General features: G+C 27.3%; 1 protein-coding gene across 11 annotated transcripts in view; it reads left to right on the forward strand.

Moving 5' to 3' along the window:
- Positions 1-4,165: 4,165 nt before the first annotated feature.
- The window catches only part of waw (Translation factor waclaw), a 63,381-nt gene continuing 53,983 nt past the window's right edge, over positions 4,166-13,563 (forward strand). Inside the window, exons 1-6 of one of the 11 annotated variants that reach the window (XM_043039829.3) lie at positions 4,166-4,270; positions 7,476-7,638; positions 9,434-9,470; positions 9,556-9,664; positions 11,486-11,634; positions 12,346-12,426. In XM_043039829.3, coding sequence (XP_042895763.2) covers positions 7,577-7,638; positions 9,434-9,470; positions 9,556-9,664; positions 11,486-11,634; positions 12,346-12,426 — 438 coding nt within the window. In that variant the 5' untranslated portion in view covers positions 4,166-4,270; positions 7,476-7,576. The other 10 variants (XM_043039832.3, XM_043039830.3, XM_043039825.3 and 7 more) reach the window with 10 other exon arrangements.

Below are 13,563 nucleotides of genomic sequence, written 5' to 3' on the forward strand. Positions count from 1 at the left end.
ATTACGTTGAAATATAATAATTATTATTGGAAATGTATTCTGTAGATAATCGTCTTGATGCTGTTTATAGCAATGGATATCATTCATAAACGTTTTATTTCTGATATTAGTATGTTTTAGTTTTCAAGACTAAGAATCCCTTACTTCCAAATAAATAAATAATAATTGATAACCACATAAAAATTTTATCGATAATTTTTAACTCTTGCCATAGTTTTATTAAAATTGCGCGTTGCAAATTCATTTATAAAATGTTATAAGTCGAAACACTTTTAATGTCGAATAAACATAATATATAAGCACTTAAACATCAATTTGAACTTTACTGTAGAATTTGTTACAATTACAATGCTTAATAATTAAGTACAAATGCTAAGAAATATGCATAGGATGATTAGACATGACGTGGTATAATTATTATTTTAATTTAGATCCGAATTTTCTTTTCCTCACAACAGAACGAAAGAAAATTTTATAAATATTGCAGCTACGCTTTTATAAGAGAATACTTAATTTAAAAGTATTTAAGGGCACCCGTTAACATGCTCTTAACATCAAAATGACATAATTTTATTCAAAAACAAATAATAAACATAGCAAAGAAAACATTAATTTTTATTGTTAAATTTATAAATATCTAAAAAGTCGAAAACATTTTCGCCTAATTTCTTTTATTAACAGAAATCTCCTCTTGTCTAGTAATTGCTTACGAAATAAACGTAAACAGAATCCATCAATGAATCAATTGCTTCAACATACCAAATACTAGAATACGCGAAAACACAGACAGACATGCACAAAATTATTTAAATTTTTAATTTAATTCACAATAAACGCGGTCCCGCAGTGGACTGATCGTTAAGACACGGTTCTCATCAGATCACCGAAGTCAAGCATCACTGTCTGCGGTCAGTGTGCGGGTGGGTGACCCACTTGGATCAGTCTGCGTAGGGACCGAGGGTGTGCGATATTGGTCCTCGTTAAACTGTGCTACCGTAAAGTGCTCGACCTCGCGTGCAGGTCGTTAGGCTACCGGAGCGGGGGTGCCATCCCCTCTGCGGAGGATCAAAATTGTGACGGCATGTCTTCGGATCATCCTCAGGGATGTTTCCCAGACCGTCGCCAATAGCCCATTGTGCAACTCTAGTGCGACGTAAATCAACAACAATAAACGCGATAACTTTCCAAATTCTTGAAACCAAAAGTGATATTCAACAGCATTAATAAATCAGTATTAATAAATTATTTATAAATAAACAATTTTTTAGTTTAAAAGGTAAAAAAGTTTTTTTTTGCCCCATCATTCGATCATCAGACTATTTAATATTTGTTTCTAACGATCAGAATTCCCTTTTATTTTACTTTAAAATTGTACAAATGATATATTTAATGCTTTCATGTGATATGCAGCAGTTTCAAACAGCACTTTAAAATATCTAAAAAAGGACAAAACTTGTCAGTTAAAAAAGAAATTAACTAATACTTTTGAATAAGAATTTAAATAACTACACACAATTGTTTTGCTATCTCATTCTATACAGCATTATTTAGAGGAGACAGTTGCGTGTGCGTGTGATAATGACGTAATGAAAGAGGCATACAAAAAAAGCAAATTTCATTTCAGTTAAAATCCTCAATATTATATTTTTAAACTCCTCGAAAATGTAGTAAAAGAGGTATACAAATTAACTGTCGCAAACAAATTAATATTAAGTAAGAACAAAACAAAAATGATATCGAAATATGCTGAATCACTAATGAGACCGGGATGAAAGACATCGAAATCTATTTGATTGAATAGTATAACTAGAAGGTGTTTCTAAAATTCTGAAATCTATCAGGCTTTAATTTTTTTTTTACTGTCACAAACTTTATCAGTAATTAAAAATAATAAATTCGTTAGATTTCAATATTGGTTCTGTTTTTTCGTTGATTAAATGTTAAACATTAACAGATATTTGTCTTTTAAAACATTTCATTCTAAAATAAGATAATTATTCTACAATTGTAATTATCTAAAACTAATTGCTAATTGATATAAAGCTTTGGCATGCTCCATTGATATGTTGAATGCTCGTTTTGGCGGGATGACCGGGACAGTTGCTCTTTCACATCCTAGCCACTATACACCATCAAGAGCAGAGCTGATACTTTAAACCCATATGACATTTATTTTCTCTGATATTTAATAGACCCTTTAATAAATCCTTAAAAATATAAGCCAAAAATTTACATAAATAATGAAAAAAAAATTTCTTGCATTACAATTTAACAAATGTACTTAAAATAATCAAAAAGAAAGCAAACATAATTAAGAAATATTTTTAATATAAACATCAATTAAATAACATCCGCTTACGAAATGTTCTTTTTATTTTTACAAACAGTATTAATATAACGGCCCTCACCTGCTCCAGGGACTGCTGGATTCGGTTCAAAATGACAAGGCTGCGGAGTTGAATATTAGTAGTTGTAAACTCGAAATTGGGTCGGCTGTGCAATGACTGTTATAAAATAAACTAATAAGTTTGGCCGGGATAGCCTGGTTGATAGGGCGTTAACTCGAAATTGAGTCGGTTGTTTAACGGCGGTTATAAAAAAAAATAAAACCAATAATCAAATTTTATTTTCTTGTTTTCTTTCTAACTCTTTGCATATTTTCTATTCATATTCAAAATTTCATGTTTCTAAGTCTTATAGATTTTGTAACGTAAAGAAAGTACAATTGGAAAAAAAATTCGCGAAAAAAATCATTAAAAATTGCAAATAAAATATATTCAAAATGAATCTAAAAAAAAAAAAAAAAAAACTGTTAAATATATAGTGTGGGCCACGATTTTTGCACGCCAAATTTTTACTATGTGCTTAAAATGTGTTTCTTTTGTAACTTTTTCCCCTCGTTCAAAAAATATGTGCAATAAAAGAAAGGTTCTACATAATAGTCTCATCACAATTAATATAATTAACGATAAAGTAATATTATCAAGTTTTTTAATAATATAATGTTAATACTCAACAATAAAAAATAGTGGCAGTTTACTTTAGGTGCATAGAAATGGAATTGAACTTATAAGGGCCCCATCATTTTCAGTAGCTTAGGGCCCCACCAAGCTTAAATCCGGCCCTGAACACGACCCAGAAATCAAAGTACCTTGTAATTGATATAGAGGAGTAAAATCATATTTTGAAAGACTTTTTGAATGAAAATAATTAGAATTTCCATTACACACAAATGAAAACCAAGAAAACGTTTTACTAGCAAAATAATTGTACGCTAACAGGCAATAATGAGACTGTATCTCAGCAATTATTATCATTTTCCAATTTCTTGTGCTTTATATGAAATTTAATGTTTTGACTAGCTTGGAATGTTTACTGAAATGTTCTTTATTTTATTTATTTATTAATTTTTTGTAAATACATGAATTGTGTTTTATTTTATTTGAAATATTTGAATTTCAGAATGATATAAAGAATTAAATTTTAATAACATTAGTTTTTTTTTTTTTTTTTTAAGTTTAAAATTTACGAATTATAAATCTTTATAAAAATCTGAAAAAAAATGTGTCATAAAATTTGCGAATTTCAGATTCTTCTGGCAAAGAGACTGAATGTTATCAATTATTATTAATCATTACAACTTATAAAAATCAAATAAAAGAAGAACAAATTATATACAGCTGCAATAAACAAGCACCGCAGTTCATTACAGGGCGTGGATATAGAGTACAAACTAGTTACTAGACCAATGATGTCAACGTTCACCGTGACGTCTGTTTGGTCGAGTGATTGATCTTTCTGCCTTTATATCTATGGATTAACCTAAAAGAGCGAGACGACTTGCTCATGCGTGAATGCCCATTGTGCAGCTCTAGTGCGACCTTAAATTAACAACAACAACAACCTAATGTAATTGACAAGTGTTAGTTAGTTAGTTGTTAATTTACGTCGCACTAGAGCTGCACAATGGGCTATTGGCGATGGTCTGGGAAACATCCCGGAGGATGATCCGAAGACATGCCATCATAAATTTGATCCTCTGCGGAGGGGATGGCACCGCCTCTTCGGTAGCCCGACGACCTGCGCGAAGTCGAGCACTTCACGGTAGCACAGTTTAACGAGGACCAATACCGCACACCCTCGGTCCCTAAGCAGACTGATCCAAGTGGTCACCCACCCGCACACTGACCGCAGCCAGTGATGCTTGACTTCGGTGATCTGCTGGGAACCGTGTCTTAACGATCAGTCCACTGAGGGACGTAATTGACAAGTGAGTAAATTGACTATTTTGAGTACACAAGTCAGAAAATTTATGTAATTGCAATAACCAATAAATCAATTAATGTTCTCAAACGCAGAGTTATAAGCGATAAGCAGAGAGCTCGCTGCACTTTACTATACTCAATACTCAATTAATGTTTATTTATTGTTAGGATTGCTAGCACAATTTAGCGGCAAACTCAAATATTATATTAATATATTAATAGCTGAAAAGAATCTGAGAACTTTTTAAAGTGTTTTGTAAAAATCGAAAGATAAGTTCTTCATTTGTTTTAGGTGAAATATTATTGTTTATTATTTTTTCCATAAAAGGAAAATTTCCTTTTTTTCCCCTTTAAAGTTGTATTAAAAACATTTTATAACGCTGTCCTTATTGAATTGTATGAGTATTTCAGCATAAAAATCTTTTACTAAAGACTTATAAACTGTTATTTTTTCTTGTTTCAATTTACGCTCTGACAAACCAAATAATAAAAAAAAACATTTTTTTTCTTAAAAACATTTTTTAATTTAGAATTGTAAACTAATGCATCATTTTGCTCAGTTAATACGTTGGGTTCGTAACCTTTGGGAAAATTTCCGTATCGTGATCTATGTCAGAATTCAGGCAGTGGCCTTTGTGAAACTATAATAACATCACAGAAGGGGAGCAACCAACTCAAAGGGTATTATTCCTAACCACTCCGGGCAAACCTCTGCATGATTTTTTTAAAAATGTAATAATTAGGTGTCTGGGGAGTTGTCCTACTGTTGGGATCGGGATTCAGAAATATCTCTAAACCTTTGTAATACCCCACTATCACTTATTATTAGAGGCATATCTATGAGGGTTAATCACCTCTAAAGTTTTTCTAATTTCACATCCATTTCTTAGAGGTATTCTTCCAAGTGTTGCTGTTGTTATTGGTATTTTGGCAACAGCTGGAAGGGAAAAAAATATGACTCTAAATTTTTTATACTTTGATATTTAAATACAAAAAATTGTTTGGAAAAAAGATTTGTATCTCTTCTTAATTTTGCCCTCTCACAAATTGTTTCTTTGTTAGAACTGGAGTGACTTCTCCTTGTTTTGCTTTATTTTGTCTAAATAAAGACTTTCATTTGAAAATTATATGAATGCCTTTCTCTGAAGATTTCTCTATAATGACTTCCGATTTATCTTAAAATAAACAAAGATCAAAGCTTGGGTTATTCTAATAAAAAAATAGTAAACAATAATTAACTGTCTGTTTTTATATGAAATTTTTTTATTATTCACTAAATGATATTTAATATAAAATGTGATAAAATAAATGCTATGGATATGAAATAAATAAAAATAAATAAGCAGACATTAAGTTGAACTTTCTCTTTTAAGTTTTTCTCCTATATTTTCTGTTTCTCTTTCTCTCCCCCCCCCCTCTTTTGTTGTGAAGAATTAGCTGTGCTGATATTGAGGTAAAAATTACATTAAAAAACAATGTTTAAATTTGAAAAATAAATATCCTATTTAATAGAAAGAATATTTAAGAAAGAACAAAACTGAATAAATATTTGAAAGAAAATATTTCCAATTTAAACAAAAACAATACCTGTTTGCAGAAGTTTTTAACACTGTTAATATTCTGTTCCATTAGTACTTTCATCCTACTTTATTTCTTAAAGTTTGTTTTCCAATTCCTTAACTGCTCTTGTTATTTCAACAAATGTTTATGTATGCTCGTTAAAATAGTATAAATGACGATTGCCTGTATATGAGACTGTGTACTTTATCATTCATATAAATCCATAGCTTTCTATTTGAAGTTCGTTGAGATTCACTTCAAGCTCTCTGAATGTAGAAATGTGACATTACAATAAAATTTACTACAACTTTAAATATAAATCTCAAACTAGGAATTTCGTAGCAATTGATCTTAAAACATTGGTTGACAACAGAATTGACTGATGTTCATAGCAGGGTTGGCAAGTTTTTGACACATGACGGTTTTTACCGGTTTATACCATGGTTTTTACCGTCATGTCAAAAACCCCTCTGTCAAAAACGTCAAAAACTGTCAAAAACCCATGTTTTGGTAAAACTATTTTTATTTGAGTTTAACTGCTTATAATTTAAAATTAATTCATTTTTGGGCAATAAAATTAGAAAAAAAAGTTGTTAAAAGATATTTAAGAACAGATTCTTGCATTTTCCCAACATGATTATATCAAAACATACTATTTGAAGTAAAATATTAGGATACTAAACAAAATTTTCAACATTTCCAAGCATCATTTTGTTTGGCATATTACATTACTGAAGAATGTCAAGTCATTCTTGACTTAGAGTTTGTTAGTAGTTACAAGTTTTTAAAGTTTTGTTTAGCTTATTTCTAATATTTAAGAAATGCCAAATTTTAAATTCTTCTTTTTAGTTCTTGAATTTATTAATAGTTCCAAGCTTTTTTGTTTGTTTGTTTATTTCTAACAATTAAGAAGTGCAAAATTTTGAATCCTTTGCAAATCAAGCTATCATGATAAAAGTATCACTATTTTCAATAAGTATATAACAATATTTCTATATGAATGTATATCCTTCCATAAGAATACATGTATATAGTTGCAAAATCAATAGCAATCATTTACATCATTCATTTATAAAGGCAATTATGTGAAAATAATATATTGTCCGCTATATGCCATAAATGTAAGAAAACAGTAGGTTTTTGACAGTTTTTACCGGTAAAAACACGGTTTTTACCACTGTCATGTCAAAAACCAGTTTTTGACGGCAAAAACCCAACCCTGGTTCATAGCATATATTGCTCATAGATTTATTTGTGTTCTTATAATTATAATGTCTTGCAATAAAATGTGAATTGTTCTTTGAAAATTATGCATGCTTTGTGGATATATCTACATAATAGTTGATATGATCGCTTAAAAATTACGCATACTTTTGATTTCGCATAATTTTTTACTTTTCACTCCAATCAATGTATGTAGTTAGTTGGTATATGAATGAAGAATAATAATAACTATAACCTTTAATGTATAGTTAATAAATATATGTCTTCCACGTTAGTTTTTTAAAAATATATATGAGTTATTCTTTGTTGTGATAATATATTTTCTAAATTTTGTTTATTAGTGTCAAGGCACAAATAAAATTTATTAAAATATTGAGCTTGATTTCTTTTTGAGTTCAAGTGATTTGTTATTTTTTTATTTTCTAGGAAGTACCTTTGTCTTCTGAATCAAACTTGTTATCCTGCGTCATGAAATTCTGGAGAAAAATTACTCTTTTTTTGTATTAGAATGCTTACTCTCAGAGACAATGCAACATTTCTCTAAATTTCTTAATTTTCTGAAAACTCCTAAAATGTGCTTTATTTTAGGGTATAACTTTTGTATTTCTTTTTAGCTTATAGTTTTGCTTTTCTTTTTTCGACACATTTTAAAAATATTCTATATTTTAGACAGTCAATTTTATTAACAATTGTTTTATGTGAAAAAAAGTGATTGTGAAAAATGTAAACAAATTTTATTATTAATACCATTTTTTTTTGTTTGTATTTCATTATTTCTACCATAGTCCACTGTGTCCTTTACTTTAATGATCCTCTATTATTCATGCAGACTAGAAGTAAAAAAATGTTTTTGAATAAATTTGCTTGTAAATATCTTATGACTGCAAAAAGTTTCTTTCATATGTATTTAATTTTCGAAAAAAAAGAAAGAAAATCCAAAATATGTAAAAAGTATTTTTTTTTTTTACTCTGTGTAAGTAGCAAACTTCCCCAAAATCAAGGTAGGGATTTCATCCAAGTTACAAATAGAAGCTAAAAATGTCTAATACATTTGTTGATCAATAAGTATCATAAAAATAGTTTAAATTTAAACTAATAAAGTTTAATATCATATTAGGAATTTAAAAAATTTCTATAACTGCTTTTTTTTTAAATTCGTTTTTCACATTATTTATTTTAGTTTTCTACAGAATTTTAAAATCTATATATCATATTATCTGAGAATTGATTTGAGTAGTTATGCTTAACAACATTTGATTACAAAAATTAGTATGCTATGTATAAATGTGAATTCAGCTAAAAATGTCCAATACATTTGTTGATCAATAAGTATTATAAAAATAGTTTAAAATTAAACTAATTAAGTTTGATATCATACTAGAAATTTAAAAAATTTCAATGCCTGCTTTTTTTAAAAAAAATTCTTTTTTCGCATTTTTTATTTTAGTTTTCTACAGAGTTTTAAAATCTATATAACATATTATCTGAGAGATGATTTGAATAGTTATGCTTAAGAGCATTTGATTGCAAAAATTGGTATGCTATTTATAAATGTGAATTCAGTATATGATTTGTAGTAGTGTTATGATTAGTAAATGCAATGAAATTAATATAATTTGATTAAATTTGGCAATTCTCTGTTTAATTATGAAATTAGGTACTACTATCCTCCTTTAAATAAAACATTCAAAGAAACAATAGTTATTTTAATTTCTTAAGAAATTCATTACAGTTATTTTCTATTATTTGTTGCTAAGTTTCAATTTTTAAAAATGAGTAATTAAACAAATTCAAAAAATAATACAATTACTTAAACTTAGTATAACTACTTAAACTAGCAATTATAATTTGTAATTTTTTTTTATTTTAATATTTGATATTTCTTTTTAGAAAAGGTTTCTTCCACTTACGTTGGAAGAAACATATTTCTTTTAGAATAGTTTTTTCCATTGTGGAACTTATAGTAGCCCAATAGTGCAGGGAAGGAAAGAAACTTGCCTTCCCTGCACTATTGGACTACTATATTTATGAGTAAACTTATTAGAGATATTTTTTCTCTTTAAATTATGTGTATCATAATATGATCAATATTTGGATAAGAGTTTAGATTATATAAAGGAATGAGAAGGGTCCAAGTTATTTCATAATCTAGTGTCTAGAATAAGAGATATTTAAGGCAAGTCTTTAGTCTTTGGAATGGAAGGAGGATATTTTTATTACTTTCTAGTCAATGCTCTCAAAGTAATTTTTTTTTCTGTAAAAATATTTTATTTTACTATAGATACCATAAAAAATTAAAAAGTTTTGCTTAGGAAATCAACAATAATTATGTTTGCAGTATTTTTTCTTCTAATATATTATGAACTTTTATTTTAATTTTCTAGCTTGAGGTACTCAAATTCTGCAAAAGATGAAATAAAGGTGTTTGAATTTGCTATCTCTTTTGATTTTTTTAATTTACTTCGTTTTTATTTTTGTTTCATTAAAACTTTAAAATTTTTGTCAGCAGATAAATATGAAAAAAATCCCAATGAAGAATATCCGTAATTTTGGAATCATAGCTCATGTGGATCACGGAAAAAGTACTTTATCTGACCGTTTCATGGAGTATGCTGGTATTTATATTTCAATTACTAAGTCTTGCTGTATAATTCATTAGTTTTGTTGCTTTTCAAATCAGAAGGACAATGTTTTTACCTATTTCTTTTAAAAATCCTTTCTCCTCCCTACCAAACTCAACTGTTGCAGGGATAGAGACAGGGAGGAAGTAATCTAGTTATTCTTTATATTTAATTTTCTCAAATAAACTGATTGTGACTATTTACTCTATTCTGCAGTATCTTTTGAAACATGTAAAATACAAGGTCTTCATGCAATCACAATTTCAGATAAAAGTTGTAGCATTTTAAATTATGCAATTTTTTAACTCTTTCCATCTCGGAGTACCCCAAACGCCTAACCAACTAGATTCCCAAGACAGCGCTGCTTGAGTTTTGGCTGACTTTTCTTCTCCTAAATTTGCAGCAAGAAGAAACCACAGAATCATAAAAAATATTGGGGATTATCAATAAAATTAAATTTCGTTGTAGGTATGGATAGTACTTTTCTTTTGTGTTTAGATGGTAACTCTGATTTCAATTACCAAAATCTAGAACTGTATTTTGTTTATTTATAAATTTTTTTAAAATTTTTATTTCAAGATTTTTTGTTGTTGACGCATTTAAATAATGTGTTAAAGTAGTAGATTTTTTTTTATAAATGGTCTTTAGCACATAAGCAGTGTGGAAACTTTGATATTTCTGTGAAAAAAAATAAATTATTTCCAAGTGAGATTGTTAAATGTTAATTAATTAATTTAGTTAAAAATTAATTAATTAATTTTATCTAGAAGAAAAAATTATGAAAGTTAAAAAAAAAAATGATGGAGCTTAGCATTATTTCCATTTCTTCAAAAAAAAAAAAAAAAAAAAAATCAAGAAAATATTTTAAAAGTTAATAATAAAAAAGAATTTTTAAAATTTTTTTATTTACCTAAAAACTTATAATTCCAGGTCATATACCATTCATTCTACTCCCTCTAAATGGGATCATTTCATTGAATAAAAAACTTTCAAAACAGCTCAGACTTCTAGATATAGACAAATATAAATAAAAATGAATCGGCATAAATAAAGAAAAATGAATTTATTTCAAAAGTTTTTAAAAAAAAGTAGTTTCGACATTTATTTTTTCATTCCTCAATTTTATTTCATTATGCTGAAAGGTGCTCACAAAAATTAATTTTCTCAAGGGGGAGGATGCAACTGATATATACTACAGATATATTTAAACTATATATATGATATAAAAATGAAAGGAAAACAATTTTTTAAAAATGCAGGTTAAATTAAAACGCCTTTGTAACACATTTCTAGATAAGAAGCTTTGGTTTAACTCCTCCCGTTCGCTGACTTACTATAATTTGACGTTATAGCAAACCCCGCCTCATTTTGTGTCACATAAAGTTAGTTTCGTTTTGAGGTAATTTTAAGTTAAGTTTTCTTTAATATTCGGGTCAGTTTTTTAAATTCTGAATTGATTTTAGAGAGTTTTAAGATATAGTCTATTTAAAATAATCAGCATTCTGCGATTACCCAACGCATGCAGGTTCCTCATTAGTAGAATGCAAATCCTACAGTCACGGAAAATGATGCATGGTTTCCTTTGAAACTGTACTCTCTGTTAAAAAAAAAAAGCAGATTTAAATAAATTAAGATTTCTTTTTATATATTTTTATTCAACTTGTTCTTTTTTCCTAGACCATTTCAATTTATAGCTCTTCAATTAAGAAAATTTTAAGAACTAAACTATTTTGTATAGCTAGAAAACTGTTTGAACATAATTGATTTCTTGTGTACATACTTATTCATCTAATTGTTGTTTATTTTAAAATTTAGGTAACCTATCTAAAGCTAGCAAAAATGAACAAGTATTGGATAAATTACAAGTGGAAAGGGAAAGAGGTATTACTGTTAAAGCACAAACAGTATCACTTTTTTATGAGTTTAATGATGAGGTCTACTTATTAAATCTTATCGACACTCCAGTAAGTAAACTTTCCTCTTTATTTTTTAGTTATTGTTAGATAATGAAATATGTAAAAATAGAGAAAAAGGAAAATTGCTATTAATGCAATATGTAGAAAAATGTAAGACATTGCAAAGTTTGACTTCTATTTTTTGTATTGAATAATTTTTGAGAATCTTTTAGGATTTAAACATGTTTGTTTCCAATGATCTGACTTTTCTCACTTCCATCCTAAAAGCATCACAGAAACTAGAGTCTTGGTTTATCTTTTTAGTTATTGAGTAGTTTAAATTATGTAGCTTGAAATTATTATTGTTATTTAGTTAAATTATCTTGATGCTTATTATTTTCTGGATTACTGCAGCTAGACAAAGATATAAATAGAATTAAGTTTTAAAAATTATTTAGGGGGACAAATTTTTGATGATAGTCTAGCAAAGTGTACATTCTTAGTGTTTTTCTTTTCTTTTTTAAAGTTATTTATTATAAAAATATAGAAAAATAATTTAACTATAAATTAGAAAGCATGCATGTATTATTAATTCAAAATCTTTAATAGATATGATTTGCATATGTTTCAAATATTAAATAGAACTGAATTTAGTTGCATATAAATCCTTTCAGAAATTCAGGGTGTAGTTAAGGTATTAACATCATATTATTTTATTATAAATGCAATTATTCTGTGTTAATTAACAAATTTAATTGTTGCTTTTTGTTTTCAAAATAGGGTCATGTTGATTTTAGTTATGAAGTCAATCGTTCTCTTTGTGCTTGCCAAGGGGTGATTCTTCTAGTCGATGCAAATCAAGTAATACTGAATCTAGTTTATTTATGTTTTGCTTGCTGTTTTCAAACATTGAAATTCAGCTTCTATTTTGAATTTAGTTTTGATGGTTCAATGAAGTTGATAACTTCTTTGCATTAATAAATATACATTTGTATAATATATATATATATATATATATATATATATATATATATATATATATATATATATATATATATATATATATATATGTAACATCTAAAATAATAGCTTTGTAGAGTTAAATGGATTTTAAAACTAAATCTAAACAGAAGTATATTTTAATTGTAGACTACCCAACAAGCACACGACTTTTGGGCTAATGAAGGGATAATGTCGACTCAATTTTCAAGTGTTGTTTTTGTTTAGATTAATAAGTTTTCCTTTTATCGTTTCCCACGTATAGTTAGGTATAAGGTATATTGCATTTTTTTAATTATTGGTATTACTAATTATTAAATTATTGGTATTATTGGTAATTTAATTATTAACCTATATTAGTTAATTTGGGGATTTTAATTATAATCAAAAAATAAATATGAGATTTTTGTATTTTTTAAACTTGTTTTTCTTGACTAAACTTGCAAATGTTTTTATTCTTTAAAATATTATTTTCCTACCATTTTTTTTTAAATTTAGGAGATCTTTTCGTTTTTTTTTTAAATTTTAAAATGTGTTTCACTTTTTGCTTGTAATTTGGGTTTGATAAAACATCGATTAACGGGCACTTTTGGCCGATCCAGAAAACCGGGAAATTCAGACATCCGGGATAGAAATTGTCCCATAGCATCCTGGTTAATTGGTTCTCAACTGCACTAAACCTACAATTAGCTTTTCTTGATCGAAACAAGCCCACATCCCAGTCATCATTTTTCTATTCAATATTATTCATATTCAATATTAGATAACTTTCTATTCAATATTATTCATATTCAATATTAGATAACTTTCTATTCAATATTATTCATATTCAATATTAGATAACTTTCTATTCAATATTATTCATATTCAATATTAGATAACTTTCTATTCAATATTATTCATATTCAATAATAGTTAAACATGATATATCATAAATATTTTTAAAAAAATACTGGGTGCCTGTAAATAACACATCAATTTCTATAATTTTAAATAAAT

This window comes from Parasteatoda tepidariorum, chromosome 12 (genome assembly GCF_982258835.1).
Source record: "Parasteatoda tepidariorum strain Cologne lab strain chromosome 12, Ptep-v5.0, whole genome shotgun sequence".
Classification (NCBI taxonomy): domain Eukaryota; kingdom Metazoa; phylum Arthropoda; class Arachnida; order Araneae; family Theridiidae; genus Parasteatoda; species Parasteatoda tepidariorum.